General features: G+C 37.4%; 2 protein-coding genes across 3 annotated transcripts; both read left to right on the top strand.

Annotated features, from left to right (window-relative positions):
- Positions 1–753: 753 nt before the first annotated feature.
- LOC127810484 (uncharacterized) lies at positions 754–4,445 on the top strand. Its single transcript, XM_052350037.1, has 2 exons — positions 754–1,227; positions 3,943–4,445. Exons 1-2 carry the CDS (start codon positions 970–972, stop codon positions 4,219–4,221), a joined length of 537 nt encoding a protein of 178 aa, XP_052205997.1. The 5' UTR covers positions 754–969; the 3' UTR covers positions 4,222–4,445.
- A 463-nt stretch (positions 4,446–4,908) lies between these two features.
- Positions 4,909–19,018, top strand: LOC127810372 (reticulon-like protein B11). 2 transcript variants are annotated; one of them, XM_052349927.1, is made up of 6 exons: positions 4,909–5,054; positions 5,396–5,576; positions 17,245–17,386; positions 17,480–17,549; positions 17,746–17,817; positions 18,660–19,018. In XM_052349927.1, the coding sequence occupies exons 1-6, from the start codon at positions 5,003–5,005 to the stop codon at positions 18,707–18,709; spliced, it is 567 nt and encodes a 188-aa protein (XP_052205887.1). In that variant the 5' UTR covers positions 4,909–5,002; the 3' UTR covers positions 18,710–19,018. The 2 variants fall into 2 exon arrangements, with proteins under 2 accessions (XP_052205887.1, XP_052205811.1); XM_052349851.1 differs by having other exon boundaries at positions 17,643–17,817.
- Positions 19,019–19,758: the final 740 nt, after the last annotated feature.

The raw sequence follows: 19,758 nt of genomic DNA, 5'->3' as shown, positions 1-19,758 counted from the left end.
TCATCAGACTTATCCGATCGGACTTTTTCGATCAGACTTATTCGGCCTCATTATCGAACTTCTATAGCCTTTATTATCGGACTTCTTGACTTTCATTATCGAACTTATACGACCTTCATTATTGAATTTATCCGATTGAACTTTTTCCAGCCTTCATCAAATAAGTATTTGATCAACTTCGATCGGACTTCAGATCAAACTTCATCATCTTTTCACCTTTTTACTCCTTTTCGGTAGCGTTGCCATTGCCCCTTACAGTCGTTCGATCTGTCGTCCGTCACCCCCTACTGCTGTTAGCCACTGTATATTTTGCTCTGAGTATGTATATATATGTTATTGTGTGTGTTTATGCTATTGTATATGTATATATATACATGTTGTTGTGTGTATGTTAATTAATTCGTGCAAAATAGAGAGGAGGCGACAAGATATGACGGCACTAGGCAATAACTAGGCAAGGTGAGAAAATGCCAAAACAGAGAAAAAAGGAGATGACCATGGCAAATAAGAAAAAATAGAACATTTTTTTATAAAAAAATAAAATTAAATGTCAAATGATATGTCACGTACAAAGTCACACATTAATCAAAATTTGATTTTAACATTGGTTAAAATTGTAATTAATTTTAAAAATTACGCTCTTCTTATCAAAATTAAAAACATTAAATAAAATTATTAAAACTCAAAAAGTTTTGATACTAATAGCCCGTATTTATATTATTTTTCTCATAATTTTTTGTGAACAAACAAAAACATTCCCCCTCTTTACCTTCCATGCCGAACCCTTAACCATTCCACTTGGGGTCTCAGAGAAATTCGGATTCTCAGTGGCGCTTATCAGATCTTCATGCATTAAACCTGTTCCAGCTTGGAGCAATCCACACCTATATTTACTTATCGAGCTTCAATTCAGACTCGAAGTTGACAATCCATTCGCAAGATTGGGGTTTAGGGTTTTTCCAGCCAAAAATGTCATCGGGGAGACCGCCGGTGGCCACCGGCGGAGACAGGCAACTGGTGTTGGCCCCGGAAAGGCTGAACGCCGCACTCCAGCCGCGGCCTCCGCCGGCCGGATCAAATGCCCTGGTGGAGTACGTTCCGCCTGCGCCTAATCCAGAAGAAGAGGACCTCGAGGTGAAGCTTCGACGGATCATCGAACATGTTCCAGTTCGCGTCAGCAATACCTCCGGCAGTTCCGCCGGTTCTGGCTCCGGCGACTTTCATCAGGTACCACCGTGTCAAATTTCCGTCACAATAATGGCATTGATTGGAAACTTAAAAGTATTTAAAATTTTTAAACCAATCTCTTAGATAAACAATTTTTTTAAATGGAAAATCACATTGGGAAAGCTTTGAAATTACTGGATTTGGTCTTGCCAAGCAATCGACCTTTGAAAACAAATATACAAGATTGCAAGTTTGCCACTGGCAAAAACTGAGCCCTAGCTAAATTCTCTCCTGCATATTAAGCGCTGAGTCCATGATTTTCTGACCTTAGCAGTGTCAAAGAATTTTCTTTGCCATCAAATCCCGTGGTGTGATTATTTTATGCTCACTCGTGTATTGAATCCGATGATGCATTTAGAGTCTATGAAAAATTGTATTGGAACCACTAACTTTCGATCTTGAATATACAACAACAGAAGCAGCATATAAAGCCTTAATCCCACTATGTAGGATTGGCTATCGACCTTGAATATATAACAAAGAATAATTGTGTGAATATTTGAATGTTCGTAGTTGCACAAAATATATCTCTTACGTGTTTTCAAGAGTCTCGAAGAACTTGCCTTTGAAACATAATATCTCTATTATGTATCTACATGGTGTGTAAAATTAAACTCTCTGCCGCTCCCCGCCCCCTTCTTTTCTCTCTTTTCTTTTGTTAGCTCTCTTGATCATGTATATATTATATAGTGGGACAAGTATAAACTTGTTGGATTTGCAAAATGAATACTTATTTAAGATAAAAAAAGGAAATTTTGGATTGATTTTCTACACTTTTACTCAGAAAACATGTGAAATCTGCTCTGTGAATCTCATATTGATTTGGGTAGTGTTCCAATGAGAATGACTGATGTAAAAATTTACTAGGGTTTGCCTAATGCTCAAGGCCATACGCCTTTGTCAATTCATCCTAACATGCTCCTGAACAAATTATTATCACTTTAGGCAGGCAACTTAGGCAAGTGTATTTGACGTATAGAAGGATTTGTTCTTTTGACCATATGATGAAGACATTCTAATTTTGCCCACCAGGTGCCAACTTATACCCTGCAGAGGATACCCTACTAATTTGTTTGGTTGAGTCAACATTTCTAGATGCAGTAATATGGGCATGATAAGTGCTCTACTGCTATACTGCCAGGTGATGGAAGGGAAAGGGTACTTCCATTCTTGAGCTACAATCCCCTTCTAGTGGCTACCAGCTGGATTATGATTACGACATGTTTGTTGGTCACTCTTAGGTTCATGCTTGAGGATGCAATGGCTAGGTTTTTGTTTTCTCTACCATTATCCATATTAATCATAGAGGTGACATTATCATTTCATATATCTATAAGTTCAGGATAACAAGAACACATACTGGTGTCTTCAACTTAGTAATATCAGATGGTTTACTGTGGCCACATATGATCGGAGTCGAGAGACATTCTTATGAGGGGAGTAACAAAGCATGATACAGTCTGGTGTCTCAAAAGAATTTATCTCTTTTTGAAATTGATTTTGAAGTATTAATTAGTCACGTCATAAATTTTGAAATTTGTTTCGATGTTATGCTACTGTTAAAACTTTCATTGAGATTATATGCCAACCAATTTGACTTATTGTTGACTATTCAAAAAATCACATTAGAGCGCATAAGTAACTGTTAGGAATGGAAGTTTGATGACAACATAACATTGTGACAAATTTAAAAAAATTATATGCCTACAATTAGGCACGTGCACTCATTTGACTATTCAAAAAGTCACATCAGAACATGTAACTAACGATTAGGACATGATTTTAACAGAATTTTAGCTCATTATGTCTATATTGCAACAAAATTCAAAGATTATGAAGTGAATTGATAAAATTGAAACTTCACTCCTCAAAATAATTTTGCAAAATGGGTGGAAGTTTGGTAATTGCTTTGGTCATTTCCTCCTTGTTTTTGTTTTTTTTTCTAATATTTCATTTCTGGTTAAAGGGTGCCTTGCCTATGAAACAAATTCTGTTGTAGTAGGATAAATGAGGCGGGGAAGCTTGGGGGAAGTCTGTAAATGATATGTTTTGACTTAAAAGATAAACAGCTTTTTGTTTTACATGGACATAGGACTATCAATCCAATCTGTAGGTGATATAAAAAGAGTCAAGAGGATCCCTGTCAGGAGCTTTTGTAATGGAAACATTATGTATGATTGGTGTAATGGCAGGGGTAAGTAATTCTTGTAGTAATTCATATGCTAAGTCTAATCTTTGTGGTATTTTAGCAATGAACTTTTCCAAATATTTTTGTTTGCCGAATTTGACAGTGGAAAAGACGGTTTTAGGATTCTTAATATGCATGAAGGTTTTGCCTGCATGAGGTAGAAAGGAAGGGGTATTTCAGTATTTGAAACATCTTCTGTCCATGCTTGCTTTGCATGTTATCCTTCTTCCTCTCCTCCTGTTTATCTTTGTTCATCCCCCCCTCCTTTTCTCGGGTAGAGGCATGCATAACTTTGTGCTTGCTTCGTTGTTGCCTACATGTAATGGTCGGCGGCAATCGGGTGCTGTTCTGCGAGTCCATTTGGATTTTTTTTTTTTTTTTGCTTATAAAGGATGTCAGAGCCTGCGTGTTTGTAAACCACACACTTTCCCATGCTTCTTATTGGCTTGATTGCGCTGTAGATACATAGATGGTTAAAAACTTAAACCATGTATGTGATTTTGAATCCTTTGAAATTTTATGGACAGTATCGGCAAATGAGACGAAAAGAACAAGACCGGCTCACAAGGATGGATGCTGACTACCAGAGAAGAAAAGAAACAGCCGAATTCAATGTGAGGAGGGAGGAAAGAATGAGAGCTGCCGAGGAACGTACAGCCAAGAAGCGCTTAAAACGCCAGAAGAAAAAACAGAAGAAGAAAGAAAAGAAAAGCAAATCCGAAGCTGCTGGAGAGGAGCATCAAAAGGAAGAATCCTCAGACGATGACGGTGGCGACTCCGATGACGGTGACGAGTTGAAAGAGTGAGATTTAATTAAAAAAAAGAAAAAAAAAATGCAGTCCCAAGTTTGTTCCCTGTCTGGGCTGGGTGGGTGGTAAGGGAAGAGGCAGTCTCAGGTTATGTCACTGTTATTCTGGCATTTGTGTTATTGAGAACTTAATGTTAAAGCATGGTTTGTGAAGGAAGAAAGTGGATTTTAGGTGCAAATTTGTTTCCCTTTTTCTCAGTATTCAACTTCTGATGATTTTTAGCGTTATATGTATTTCGCCAATAATTAATTTTTTTTATCACAAATGAAGTTCCTTTTTTTGGTTAAATTTTATTTTTAATTATAGAAATGAGTTAAATTACACAATCATATTTAAGTAACAACAAAATCAAATAGAAACCCATACTCTTAATATTTTTATTTATTTATATTTGGTCATCAATAAGTTAAATAATATAGCAGAAACATTCAAATCTTAAATGTAAGTTAAAAGATTTTTCGAGGGCAAATGTATTGAACTCTTGAGGATTGTAACAAGATCAAGAATGATGGATAAATTAAAATATAAGAATGTATATATTCGACCTCGAGAGTATTAATGGAAAATACTCCGTTAAGAAACGAAACAAGTAAAAATGAATTTATCTTAAAGCAAGATAACGCGATAATTTATTAATTTTTCTCTTGTATTTTTATAATAATAATGGCACAAAGCACTGAGCAGTACAAAAGAAATAGATTCCTCTCTCCGGCACAATTGCTGTCTCCCTCTCTCCGTCCATCTGTACGTTTGTTCTGACCGTAAAACCCTAATAGCCATGGAACAGTCTCGCCGGATTTCCGTTCATCGAGCTCTTGGCGGCGGAGCAGGTTCGGTCTATATGTATATGCACTAGTGTAGATTTGTCATGCATATATATACTTGCATATGGTTCCGTTATCTACTTAAGCACGCATGGATTCCTTTATTGTCCATTTTCATCCGTAAATTGAATCCGAACCGGTCCAATCTTGGACCGAAACTGAACTTTAGCTGATTCACTGATTAATTGAGTTACTGGAACCTTGATGTGGTATTTTGTTTGTTATTCTATATGTATTCAGACGTTTCACTCAGCTTATGATACGATAGGAAGATATTTTACAACAGGATATGAGAGATCATTTGTAACTTCTAAGTATCACTTGCATGTGTACAATATCTGGTGCAGTGGCGGATGTTTTACTTTGGAGGAGAAGGAGGGAAGGGGTTGTTCTGCTAGTCGGTTCCACCGGTCTGTGGCTCCTGTTTGAGCGGGCTGGTTACAACTTCTTGTCTTTTGTCGCAAATGTTCTATTGCTTCTGGTTGTCATCCTTTTCTTCTGGGCTAAATCCGCTTCATTGCTCAATAGGTGGGTGAGTTCACGTGCTTTTGCCTAATTATACTACTATGTACCTACTGGTTTGCTTTAATTTTTATCCCAACTAGTACAAACAAAGAAAACCGCATAAACTCTCTACTACTTAGTTTTCCAGCACAGAGGAAAAAAGAAAACTTCTGGACAGTTTTTGGATACAGCGGGAACTCAATTACTTAGAAGCTTAAATTGTCCCAGCAAAAAAGTTCTTAATATAATTAAAATCATTACAACCAAGTAACAAAATGCCTGATTTAAGCATTTTTAAGATTACAGTGCACAGCAATTGTAGTTCAATTAGCTACTTCTTCTGTTACTAAGGGTCGTACACACTGTGTGTGGGCCATATATATTTGAGAGATATACACAAGTTGGGAGGATAGAAATTGGGTCAGTTTGGCTAGAAATTTCCAAACCTAGCAAGTTGCAATGAAAAGCATGGTGCTAAAACACAATTTAACATGCAATTGTGGTCCACAACCACGATTTTAGCCATTTATATAGGATTATCCATTAATTCAGCAAAGTTTAATAAGTGCCTACTGAATAGAATTGTTTCTAACAACTATTAAAACGTTTTAGGAAAGCATTTATTTGTTTTAGAACTTTCTGTGCATTTATAACATAGCCCGTCTTCTTTCTCAACCAATTGTTGAATCCCTAGAACTACTTCTTCCCCAGCTTCGAAGCTCTTGCTTCTCCATTATTTCTTCTACAGTAAATCTGTGAGCTGGTGAGCTCATCAGGCCATAAAAGCTGAAGATTGAAGAAGCTGGAAAAAGGTTATCTTCTAGGAGTCTGTGAGTCTGTGTTACAGGAGCTTGTAGGTATTTGCCTAAAGGGTCATTGGCCAAGGTGATGCCTTATTATTTCACACATCTTTCTCTCACAGTCAAGTGGTGCTTCCCAGATTTGGGTTTTTGTTGCTTCACAGGAGACAAGTGTTGCTTCTTTGGTTGAGAATATTTACTGTCAACGTAGGCAAATTCATTTCAAGCATCTTGGCAGTATTGGATTCTGTCAACGAGTGAAGGATTGAGATAAGGGGATAAGAAGCCTAAGATAATTCTAAAGATAAAGTCAAGATTATACTATTGTTAATCTCCTATGTAAATCTGTAAAATATAGAGATAATATTGTAATCTATTCCTATTAGTTAGGATTGTAATCTTTTCCTAGTTTTTAGGAGAAATATTAGGATGTCTCTTGTATATATATATGCGGCAGCATACATGATAGAATACAAGTTTTATTCTTCCTAAAACTCTCTTTTAACATGGTATCAAAGCCAGCCATCTAAAGGGCTCTTTTTCTCGGCCTTCATCGCCCTTTTTTTTTTTTTTGCTTTGGCAGTCAGTGCCATTCCAGTTTGCTTTCTGTTCTGCTTCTTGAACGATTGCAACCAGTTTTTTTGGTCTTCTTTCTTTACCCGATTAAGTTTCCAAGATCTTCCTAAGATGTCTACCGTCTCCAACAATAATCCTATACCAGAAGCCGTTGACACAAGCAGCTCTTCAGAAGTTTTATTCTCTGGAACCAACAGCACGAGTAGTGGGGGAGAGTTACAAAATATTCAGGCAGCCTACCGGTTGAACGGAAGAAACTACCTAAAGTGGTCTCAACTTATCCGAACTTTTCTCAAGGGAAAAGGGAAGATAAGCCACCTCTTAGGAATCGGCCCCAAGGAAGGAGATCCCATGTTTGCTGCATGGGATGAGGAGGATTTCTTAGTGATGTCTTGGCTATGGAATTCAATGGTATTGGAGATAAGTGATACTGTGATGTTTTTAACAACTGCTAAAGATATTTGGGAGGCTGTCAACCTCACCTATTCTAAGGTGAAAGATGCAGCATAGATCTATGAGGTTCGGACTAAGATTGCAGCAACTAAACAAGGGGTAAGATCTATCACTGAATACTCTAATGTGCTGCAAACTCTATGGCAAGAATTGGACCATTACCAATACCTAAAGATGAGATGCAGTGAAGATGCAACCCTACATAAAAGATTTGTGGAGAAAAAAAGAACCTACGATTTCTTGGCTGGTCTTAATATGGAATTTGATGCAGTAAGAGTTCAAATACTTGGTAAAGAGGAGCTACCTTCCCTAAATGAGGTAATCTCTCTAATCTGGGCTGAAGAAGGGCGAAGAGGAGTAATGTTAGACACTGTCCCTATGGAAAGATCAGCATTAATGGCATTGAAGGGTCCTAACCGGGGTCCTCAAGAAGAAAAGAAGGCTGCCGGGGATAAGGCTACAGGTGATAAAGATCCTCGAGACTTTCTATGGTGTACATTTTGCAAAAAAACAAGGCATACCATAGAGAGATGCTGGAAGCTCCATGGGAAACCATCTAAAGGAAGACAACTAGGAGGCCAGAATCAAGCCTTTATGGCCAACAACCAATAGCAAGGAGAGCAGAAACTGGCAGAACACAAGGAACAAGGAATGGCTTGGAGTTTAACCAGGTAGAAATTGAGAAGTTAAGGAATTTTCTAAACTCCCTTGACAAGAAAGAAAAAGGTACCTGTTCTCTCGCACTTACAGGTATGTCCCCTTATTCTCTTATCTTACATGCTTTGGGAACAACTCAATCTAACTCTTGGATCCTTGATTCTGGGGTAACAGATCATATGACCCCTTTACCCCATCATTTCATTACCTATAGCCCTTGTTCAAGTTTTAGAAAGATAACCTTGGCCGATGGGTCCTTAACCACTGTTGCTGGCCAAAGAGACATTATCCTCAATAAACATCTTACTCTTAAGGATGTTCTCCATGTCCTCAAACTGTTCACCAACCTTATTTCCATTAAAAAACTTATCCTAGACAATAATTGCAGTGCTAACTTCTCCTCCACCTTTTGTAAAATTCAGGAACAAGAGTTGAAGAAGATGATCGGGCTTGCTAAAACTAGGGCTGGCCTATACTACCTTGATGGATCAAGTGAGCAGGACAACAAGGGCAAGGTGATCTTGTGTCTTGTTTGGTGCAGTCCGATAAAAACCAAATTGGGTTACATCACCATCGTCTTGGTCATCCTTCATTTTTTATCCTTAAGAGTCATGTTTCTAGCCTTATTTAGGAGTGTTGATATTAGGGATTTTCATTGCTCTATTTGTGAATTTTCTAAACATAAAAGGGTGACTTATTCTTCATCTAATAAAAGAACCTCTCTTCCATTCACTCTTATTCATAGTGATGTTTGGGGCCCTGCACCTGTTTCCAATATTTCTGGGGCAAGGTCGATCATAACATTTGTAGATGATTGCACTAGGGTAATGTGGTTGTTTCTTATGAAAAATAAATCTAAAGTAAGCACCATTTTTCCTAACTTCTATAACATGATTAGTACTCAATTTGGGGTGCCAATCAAGAGGCTAAGATCTGATAATGCCAAAGATTTTTTCAACCATTCCCTCACATAATTCTGTCAACAAAAAGGCATCATCCATGAATCATCTTGTCCATATACCCTCAACAAAATGGAGTGGCCGAGAGAAAAAATGGACATCTATTAGCTGTGACTAGGGCATTACTTTTCCACCATAATGTTCCAAAAAATTATTGGGGAGAAGCTGTTTTGATTGCCACTACTCATCAATAGACTGCCCTCACAAACTCTCGGGTCCTATAGCCCTATTTAACTCTTAAACAAACATTTTCCTGAAACTCACATTTCTAGTGATTGGAAACCAAAGATTTTTGGGTGTGTCTCCTTTGTGCATGTTCATAGAGGCAAACTAGACCCTAGAGCTCTCAAGTGCATCTTTGTAGGTTATTCCTCCACCCAAAAAGGCTATAGGTGTTATCACCCTCCTTCCAAGAAATTCTTAGTCTCCGCTGATGTCACCTTTGTGGAAAATTCTCCTTATTTTGATCAATCTTCAGATCACCAAGTCATTTCTGATAGGGAGCCATCAGTATGTCTCCCTAATCTAGGATTTTCTCCTTATTCTGCATCCCCTTCAGATCTGGTTCACAAACAAACTGCATCAGACAAGATTCTAGAGGAGACCCCCCTCCCCCCCCCCCCCCAAGTCTTCCTCCACTCAAGGTCTACTCCAGGCGGCAGACGTTGGTTCCTAGCCCTATGCACGACCAAGAGTCCAATTCCTCTCCTGAACTTGCCAACACTACCAAACCTCTTGACAGTCTAGTAGGTACACCTTCTTTTGATTCTTTTACATCAGAACCCATTGAAGCTAAGAATGATCCTGGATTTTCCCCTAATGACCTTGAATGGCCTATTGCCCTTAGAAAGGGAACTAGGACCTGCACACAGCACCCCTTGCACCTGGTCCTTCCCTATTCAAAACTATCTACCTCCCACAAAGCCTTCCTAACTGGCCTTCATACCATTCCCCTTCCTCACCATTTTTCCGAAGCTGTAAAGGATGAGAACTGGCAGAATGCTATGGAAGTCGAGATGGCAACCTTGGAAAAAAATAAAACATGGGAGCTAGTTCAATTACCAAAGGGAAAACAACCGGTAGGATGCAAGTGGGTGTACACCATTAAGTACAAATTTGATGGGACCCTAGATCGGTATAAGGCAAGGTTAGTAGCTAAGGGATACACACAAGTCTATGGCCTTAACTACCTAGACACTTTTGCTCCTATTACTAAGCTAAATACAGTCCGAGTTCTCTTGTCCCTAGCTGCTACCTTAGGTTGGCCATTACTTCAATATGATGTAAAAAATGCCTTCCTGCATAGGGACCTAGAAGAGGAAGTTTACATGGACCTACCACCTGATTATAGTCCCACTACCTGAGGATAGTTCGTGTGTCGATTAAAAAAGGCCTTATATGGCCTTAAACAATCCCCTAGGGCTTGGTTTGACTGATTTGCTCACGTGATGCGCACTTTAGGGTACAAACAAAGTCAATGAGACTATACCCTCTTCATTCATCTCTCGGCCACAGGGGGAGTAACAATATTACTTGTATATATGAATGATATTGTTGTGATCGGAAATGATGAAGAAGGTATGACTAAACTCAAAGAATGCCTAATCAAGGAGTTTGAAATTAAGGAATTGGGATGATTAAAATATTTCTTAGGCATAGAAGTTGCACACTCACAAGAAGGCATCTTTATTTCTCAACAAAAGTATGTTGTGGACTTGCTAACAGAAACAGGATTGCTAGGGTGTAAGGATGCTGAAACTCCAATTGACCGCAACCACAAGTTAGGGGAAGTTCCATGGGATAAAGAGGTGGATAAAGGGACCTACCAAAGGCGGGTAGGGAAGCTAATTTACCTAGCCCACACTCGGCTAGATGTTGCATATGCAGTGGGTGTGGTTAGCCAATTCCTGCATAACCCAAAAGAATCTCACCTAAGGGCAGTCTATAGAGTCTTATATTACTTGAAGGGAACACCAGAAAAGGGAATTATGTTTAAAAAGGGACAAGGAATGACACTTGAAGTTTATACTGATGCAGATCATGCAGGATCAGTGGTGGACGAAAGATCTATGTCCAATTATTGTACTTTCCTAGTAGGCAATCTTGTAACTTGGAGAAGCAAGAAACAAACTGTGGCGGCCCGGTCAAGTGCAGAGGCAGAATTCAGATCTATGGCTCTAGGAGTTTGTGAGTTGCTCTAGCTAAAGATTTTGCTAGATGACTTGAAGATCGCCTTGGTGACACCTATGAGACTCTATTGTGACAAGAAGTCGGCAATAAGCATTGCTCACAACCCAGTTCAACATGATAGAACCAAGCATGTTGAAGTAGACAGGCATTTTATTAAAGAAAAACTTGACAGTGGTTTAATTTGTACTCCATATATATCATCTTGTGAACAGCTTGCAGATGTTCTCACTAAAGGATTGCTCGCAGCTGGATTTTAGAAGATAACTAGCAAGCTTGGAATGGATGATATCCATTCTCAATCTTGAGGGAGAGTGTCAACAAGTGAAGGATTGAGATAAGGGGATAAGAAGCCTAAGATAATTCTAAAGATAAAGTCAAGATTATACTATTGTTTATCTCTTATGTAATTCTGTAAAATATAGAGATAATATAGTAATCTATTCCTATTAGTTAGGATTGTAATATTTTCCTAGTTTTTAGGAGAAATATTAGGATGTCTCTTGTATATATATATATGCGGCAGCATACATGATAGAATACAAGTTTTATTCTTCCTAAAACTCTCTTTTAACAGATTCTGGTAGTTTGAGTTGATTAACATTCTAGTAAATTTCTTGTTATGTATGATAGTTTAGTATTATTTTCATGTGTCATGAATTTTGGCAATATTCATGCATTAGTAGTGTTCTAAAACGCGCTAGGCGTTAGTGGGGCGCAAGATGGGGGCCTAGCGATTAGGAATTTTTTATTTTTTTTATTTTAACATTTTGATGTAAATTAAAAATGTACAAATTTGTTTACTTGCTGCTTGCTGAGTATGAAGTGTATGGATCTCAATGAAGATATGACAAAAGATAGAAATACATGGAAGTCTAGAATTCATGTAGCCGACCCCACATAGTGGGATAAAGGCTGGATATGTTGTTGTTGTTGTTGTTTGAGTATTGTAACTTGTTACTTGCCATGGAGGAAGTTGGCTTGCTGCTTGCAGCAAGAGCAAGCAGCAATGAGCAAGGACTTCCTCCTTGCTGCTACAGCAAGCCACAACAACGAGCAAGGACGAAGATGGCGGAGCAAGTAGCAAGGAGGAAGATGGCCATACTTAACGGAGGAAGAAGAGTGAGAACCGGCGGGAAAAAACGGCCCGATCGGCAGATAGAGAGAGAGAGATGACGAGATTGGCAGTGAGAGAGACAAAAATGACGAGATCGGCGATGACAAGTTCAACCAGAGAGTGAATGGGAAAGCGAGAGAGAAGGGGAAAGCGGCGAGAGACAGAGAGTAATGACGAGAGAGAGAGAGGGAAGCTGAAACATAATCGGCCCAAGCCGCGCACGACCCAGGCAGGTAGGCAGCCTAGACCATGCCCTACCCAGGCGGCTAGGCGCCGATCAGGCCTGGCACCTAGGGGTGCCAACTAGGGCTTAATCGTGGGGCCAAGGGTCGCCTAGCGTGCGGCCGCCTTTTAGAACACTGCAACATTAGTAATTTTTTTTTAATTGAAATGTTATGGTCCTTATTTTTGAACTTTTCTATAAGAAGTTTGAGAATGAATATTGTTCTTTTATGAATTTTTTTACTAAACTTCATATAACAAATTGCAGATGAAATTTCAGTTAAAATCTGAGAATGGATATTGATATCTAGTTGAAATTCTTTGTTTTGTAACCCATGCATGTTAGGGGACTGATTTTAGCTTGTTAAATGAAACGTGCTCTAGAAAGTTGATTCTTTAGATAGACCTATTGAACTGGGATTCCTTCCCTTTGAGGATTCTTTGGTTTGAAGTCGAGTTCATTTGTCAGCTTGAAATTCATGTTTGATTAGTCTCTTTTTTATTTTTTTGGATGTTCAAAACTGATTGGGTTTGAAATTAAGTTGGACCTACTAAGAGAGTGTGGTAAATTTCTGAAACAAAGAAAAAGTAAACTCTGCAGGTTGAATAAAATTTGATACAGATCTTATACAAAAAAAGTTGTACCTACTCATATAGATCGATATTTTGGAGTATGGTAAACTTTATGTAGATTTTGTATAGAAAAAGTAAAGGCTGCAGATTAAAACAAATTTCTTTTTTTTTTGGGGGGGGAGGGGGGGGGCATAATTTAAACTGTTTGATTGTCAATTAGCTGCGTAACACTACATCAAAATGAATTAAATACAATTAGTCAAAACTACATGTATTTAACAATTTAAAAACCGTAATGGCTACTTTCTTAATTCGCAAAGTTGTAAACTAAAAGCAAGTCATAAATTATCAACATGGGTAATTCTTATAATATAAAAATTTTATTATATATATAGATGTGTGTGTACAGAGAGATTTGTTTGTTCCTAGCACTGCTGTTGTGTTGAATAGAATTTTTGACAGAACCTGACATATTCTAGTGGTGAATTGTCAGGGTTAGTAGGTGTGGAAAAAAATTTGTAAAAAACCCAACCATCACCCAATGAACCAAACAATGACCATAATGTAATCAACAACAACTATTTCTACATTTAATGCAGGAACATCAACATTAAATCACCCAACCAACAAACAGTAAATTCAACCAAATCAGGAATGAATGTAACAAAAATGACTTGTGCGTTCGCTAAAATAAATAAGGGTTTCGACAATGTTTACATTGTAGAAAGACTAGGAAAATTTAACAAAAGAAAATGATGTACCATAGTGGTACCCTATATGGTTGGGCTCTTGTATGGACAAAGCAAGTTGGGGGCTGGACTGTGGTGCTTAGGCGTGTTGTCCTCATGCATATGCATTGCAATACAAACAGTCCAAGGGTAGCATTATTATGTATTGCACTTGCATACCAAAGCTGCAGACTCAAGTTACTCAACTGTGGTCTGGAGGTCAACTACTAGCTATACCTTTGAATAGGTACAGATAGTATTGGAATTCCAAGGCATCTTAATTTGTGGAAAGACCTTCCAGCATGGTGAATGGGGGACAGGCCCTTTGGCACAGTGCATATGGAATGACCTTCCTACATGGTGGATATAGAAAGTCCCTCATTTATGGTGGATGTAAAAGTTCCTGCTGTGCTCTCTTGATGACCTCATTTATATTGTTGTTGCAATAAGCCTCTGAGCTCTCATGCTGGTGGTTGGAGCATAATTCTATTAGGGAAAAAGAACATCAACAGGTGTCTTGGTGAGTCAATGCTCTTCTCAAATAGATGCAGAAGTGTTGGTACAAGTCTCTGATGGGTCTGATGGTACTGCATTGAGTCATTGATATCTTGTGTTTGCAACACATGTTTTGAGGATTAATAGATGCTGACAAGGGTCTGCATTTCCCCACTATAATATGGAGAGATTAGTTCACGTGACATACACTCAAGAGTAATTTATGAAGAGATATGTTATCCTACCAATCCCCAGCTGCAAGATGGAAACAGACTGTAGAAATAGCTGGAGAAAGTATTAGTAACCTTGTGATGCTCCTATTGATTATCATGATCCATGTGGCCATTAAATAGCATTCCATCAGCTATACAAGCTATATTACAGATCTCTCATGCTCTCTAATTAATTGTGCCCCAGCAATAAGTAGAATGCAGGTCTACACCATTGTTGCTATGTCCAGGCAAGTCTTAGGGCAATGCTGAACTATTCATGGAAGCAATCCTCAATGATAGGAAAGCAAGTCAGCGGGATTGTGAGACCTCTTGGTAATGTGCCACCTAGTTAGGTCATAGACAATTGAAAGATTAATGTAAGAAGTCTAAATATGTGAACACATACCAGTGAATTGGAAAAACAAGACATGAGTATGTATATTGTAGGATTGGGTGCTTACCACCAGGCCAAAAGGTTAAGCTGTTAGCAAAGGCGTAACCTTATTTCCTTATAGCAAGGCAGCCCATTGTGCCATGGTTCAATTGTGACTCGGCCCAACCTGACCTCTGCCACATCAGGAGTTGGACTCGACCCAACTTGGCCTACAATACTTTTGCTTTCTTTATATAAAATCTGCAGAAAAATTAATGCACTCTCAAGTGTTCCAACATAATTTCTGTATGGGATCCTCATAGGTTCAATATGAAAACCTATAGAAGTTTTCTGTATAAGATTTGAATACAATTTTCTCTGACCTGCAGCTTTTATTTATTTTTTTTCTTTCTTTTAGAAATTTACCACACTCCTAAATAGCAACTTGTTTCAAAGACAACCAATTCTGAACATCCAACAAACGCTGATCAGATATGACTTAAACTAACTAATGAACATAAATTTGTTAACCAAAAATTCCCCAAAGTCATGGAATTCCAGCTCAATTGGTCTAGCTTATGAATAAATTTTCAAAGCACAACACTTTCATTTAACAAGCTAAATTAGCCCCTAAGATGCATAGATTACTAAACCAGGGATAGATTTAGAGTGGAATGTCAGTAATAATTCTTATATATTACTCAATTTCATCTCCAATTTCTTTAAGGAAATTATGAAATAAGGATTATAAAGAGTATTCATTCATTTATCTGCAATTTCTTGTAAAAAATAAGGTTCAGAAATTAGTATTATACAATTTCGGTTAACAAAAGTTTATAAATGTATGAATATACTTTAACAAAAAATTTACCAAGAAAAAATACCAAAATTCATAATATCAGATCATTCATAACAAAAGTTTACCAGATTGTATGAATCTCATAATACCAGAATTAACCCAAAAATGCATTAGATGAATTTACTTTTGTTTGGTGGCATATTTTCTTAAAGCAAAGAAGTAATGCTTGTTTTTTTGTGCAAAAAGCCCCATATGTGAGCAAGACAGCAATACCAGTTGAGAGAGAGAGAGAGAGGGGCCGAAATTCAACCCAGTGGTTGAGAAAGAAGGAGAGGAAGAACAAGAAGAAGGCCCAGGGCAGGAAGAAGGTGCCTGAAATCAGTATCATACATAAAGCTTTTATAGGCACGTTACACGTAATTGCTCTCATGAATTAATGGATTATCTGGGAGATGGCTAAAGTCATGGTTGTGAAACGTGAGTTCATATTGCAAGTGTGGTCTAGTTTCATACTTCCACTGCATGGTAATTTCTTGCCAAACCTACTGACCTCAGTTATTTTACATTAAAATGATAGAGGTTATGTCTAAAAGTGGAAGTGGTTGCCATTGAGGTATAAATTGTATATTTGGAATGAGCTTTTTAATATTTCCCTCAATGTAGATAAAAATAATGTTTTGTTGTACTATGAGATTGTCAATTGAATAGCATTTTTTTGATAAAAAAGAAAATTGATAGCTTCACTCTTAGAGGGTTAGCCTTTTATGTATAATAATATTGATTTGAGAAATTCTATAGATATTTCATCTCATAGGTTTTATTAAATAGTAACACTAGGGGTTCTATGCATGATTAGGCTTGTGCCAGATATATTTTTCTTCCTCTGAGGGGGCAAGCCTAGGTAGCAATGGTGAGATGGCTCCTTTGTGACTAGAAGGTCACAAGTTTAGGTTGTGGAAAGAGCCTCTTTGTAAAATGAATGTAAGGTTGTGTGCAAAAACAACCCTCCCCTAACTTAACAAATCTGGGAGCCTCATGAGCATTGAGGACCACTTTTTTCTTCCTTTCTTTAGCTATCTAATTTGCATCTGTTTTCTATTATTTCTTTCTCCTATGCCATTCTCTTCTCCTCTCTGTTATCTTTTTTCAAATTTATAAAAGAGAACTTGACAAATTGATGGAGTTAGTTATTGGTGAAAGGTATGACTGAGATAAGTTCAATTTTCATATTTATCCTTCAATTAATTAAAATCATTCAGAACAAAGATGTTTAAAAGGCTATATATTGTTTATATGAAATTGTGATACATCTTCAGAAGTAGGAAGCACCATATTGGTCTTCTCCCATTATATGATATTATTGATATAATGGTAATTAATGTGTATATCCCAATTGTCTTCTCACTAGATTTTTTATTTGATTTTATTTCCCAGCAATTTCTAATTGTATCTGGTATTGTTGACGTTATTCTAGTGGAAATTCTTTATCTTTTTCTAGTGCTAATGACGAGGTTTAGAAATTTGAATAATTAAAATTTCAGACCTCTGCCTCCCCTTCCTGATCTGGAAATTTCTGAGGAATCTGTTCTGAGAGCTGCTGATATAGCACAAGGGTGGATCAATCAGATATTGTTGATTGCACATGACATTTCCATTGGTCAAAATCTAAAACTTTTTCTTAAGGTATTAGTTGTGGATATATCTTCCTGTTCTTACTGGCAAAACTCTTTCTGCATATAAGTTGAATGTGCCAAGAAATGTGGAATTGGTCTTCAGGTTGCTTCGGGCTTATGGTTAATTTCATACTTTGGTGGTGTCTTCAACTTCATTTCTCTGGTCTATATTGGTGAGTTTCTTTGAGGCCTTTCCTGAACAAGTGCACAAGCCTTTCTAAGTGTACTTGAATTCAATTTGTTTGTTTGCTTTCTTTTTCCTGTAGGTGTTCTTCTTAGTCTCTCAGTTCCTGTGTTGTACGAGAAGTTTCAAGATCAAGTTGGTGAAAAGCTAATTTTAGTGTATGAGTTCATTCTGTCATTATACAGGAAAATTGATGATAGTATCCTGCGAAAGATTTCATTTCCTCTTAATAGGAAAAAGAAGACTCAATAGATCAAGTGTGTATCTCTCTCTCTCTCTCTCTCTCTCTCTCTATTATATATATATGCAGCATTCATGCTTTATAGGAATTGCATTCCATAAATTCCTGTGATTTTGAATTACAAAATTCTTAATTCAAGTGATATTTGGGTCTTGAAACCATGTCTAATTTCTCCTTTTGTTATCACATTCACTTATTCACAAATAATGATTGGGTACTGTTGTCAAAAAGTTGCATCTGAAATGAAAATAGAACAATTAATTTGGATTGAGGGGTTGGAATGGGAAATGAAAGATATGGAAGCGAAGTTTTGTTATTCGTCTTGCATGAATTAATTTTGAGGGTAAATGGAGTGGATAGAGGGACCTAGAAGGAGGGGGAGGGCTCACATTTTGAGTACTTCCATTCCCCTCCAAATTGGGAGGAAATTGAGGGGGATTCGAGGACTTGATATTTATATATTTGTTTAGCAACAAAAATGTCTCATTTAGAAATAAGTAATAATTTTTTGTGGTAAAATAACAACAGAATAAAACTAAGAGTATTCCAAAGGTGGAGTATCCTATAGAAAAAAGCAAACTAGAATATGTGCCTACATGCAAATCCAAAGATCCAGAAACTACGCAAGTGAATAAAGACAAAAAAGAGTATCCCCCATTATCTATAAAAATTAGAGAAATGAGAATGGTTCCTTTCACGCTATATACTGAATTGATAGTATATTCCCCATTATCTATAAAAAGAGTATCTCCCATTCTCCTATATCCTTTGAGAAGCTTTTATATTCTTTTCATGCCGAAGAGCCAACGTTATGTACTGAATTGATAGTTTTCTAATGGTCGTTAGGTATACTTTCAGGTTTCTGTTCGCCGGAATTCAATATCAACTATCACACGGTAAGGTACTGAATCATTGAGATTGAGATTGACCCGCTTTCTTTTTCTACACTGATGAAATCTCCCCTTGTTGAGCTCGTGGTTTTAGAAGGGAACTTACAAATACATCCAGGCTTACTTTCACTTGATTAGTTGAAGTATTCCTCTGTAGCCTTTCTTCTGCAGACTATGTTCTCTGGGCGTCTGTAATCTTGTGGGATAATTATGAACTTCACCTTCAAAATTATTTCTGTTCCTTCATAGTATATCTATTTCCCTGATTTATTTCTGAATTGATTTAACATTATGACCAGTAGCCTATTGAAAACTTGTTTTTTGTTATTTTTAAATTATAGTATTTGAGATCAATTCTCTGAGAAATTCTGGAACCCGACCGCTGCTCCGTGCCAAATTGGTCCTCAGGATTTGGACATGTGGGAAACCTTATTATGTTCTTTTGAGGTGAACTGCACGAAGTAGATTGGAAGCACTTTGTGAGATGCAGGGGGTGAAGTCTGGGAAATCTCTCAAAAACTGATGCCTAAAGTTAGTGAGAGGTTGACGCGTGTTAATGATGAGATTAAGTTCAAAACTTTATTTAAAGGAGTTTTAGTCATTATTTACAAATTTAATCATATTATTTAATACAGGGGTTAGCATTTCATTGATTTGGGGCCCTATAAATTTTTGCTCCTGAGGTGCTTCGAAGGGTGAAGGCACAATTACTTTCTCGTCATGTGGTATTATCTGTAGCCTTGCAAATTGCAGCTGTTTGCCTTCCTTACTCGCAGCATTCAGATTCACTCACAGGAGAAGAGGAGACGGCATCTGATACTGAAAGGGCTAAAAATCCTTGGAACCAAACAACATTCAATCAACGCAAGCTTAAAGCCTTAAAAACACATCTTAAATGCAGAGAGGGAGCGCTGACGTGCACTTAAATAATCAGCATTTTAGCTAAGTTAGTTTAGGCATTTACCAAGAGTCTTTTTTTGGAAAAAGTAATGGCAATTTAAAATTGAAATTAAATAAAAATGAGATTATTATTAAAAAAAAATTATAAATTTAATTTAAAATTGAAA

Source organism: Diospyros lotus, chromosome 1 (genome assembly GCF_014633365.1).
Source record: "Diospyros lotus cultivar Yz01 chromosome 1, ASM1463336v1, whole genome shotgun sequence".
Taxonomy (NCBI): Eukaryota; Viridiplantae; Streptophyta; class Magnoliopsida; order Ericales; family Ebenaceae; genus Diospyros; species Diospyros lotus.
Note: the sequence above shows the minus strand (reverse complement) of the source record. Positions and strands in the feature narration are given on the sequence as shown.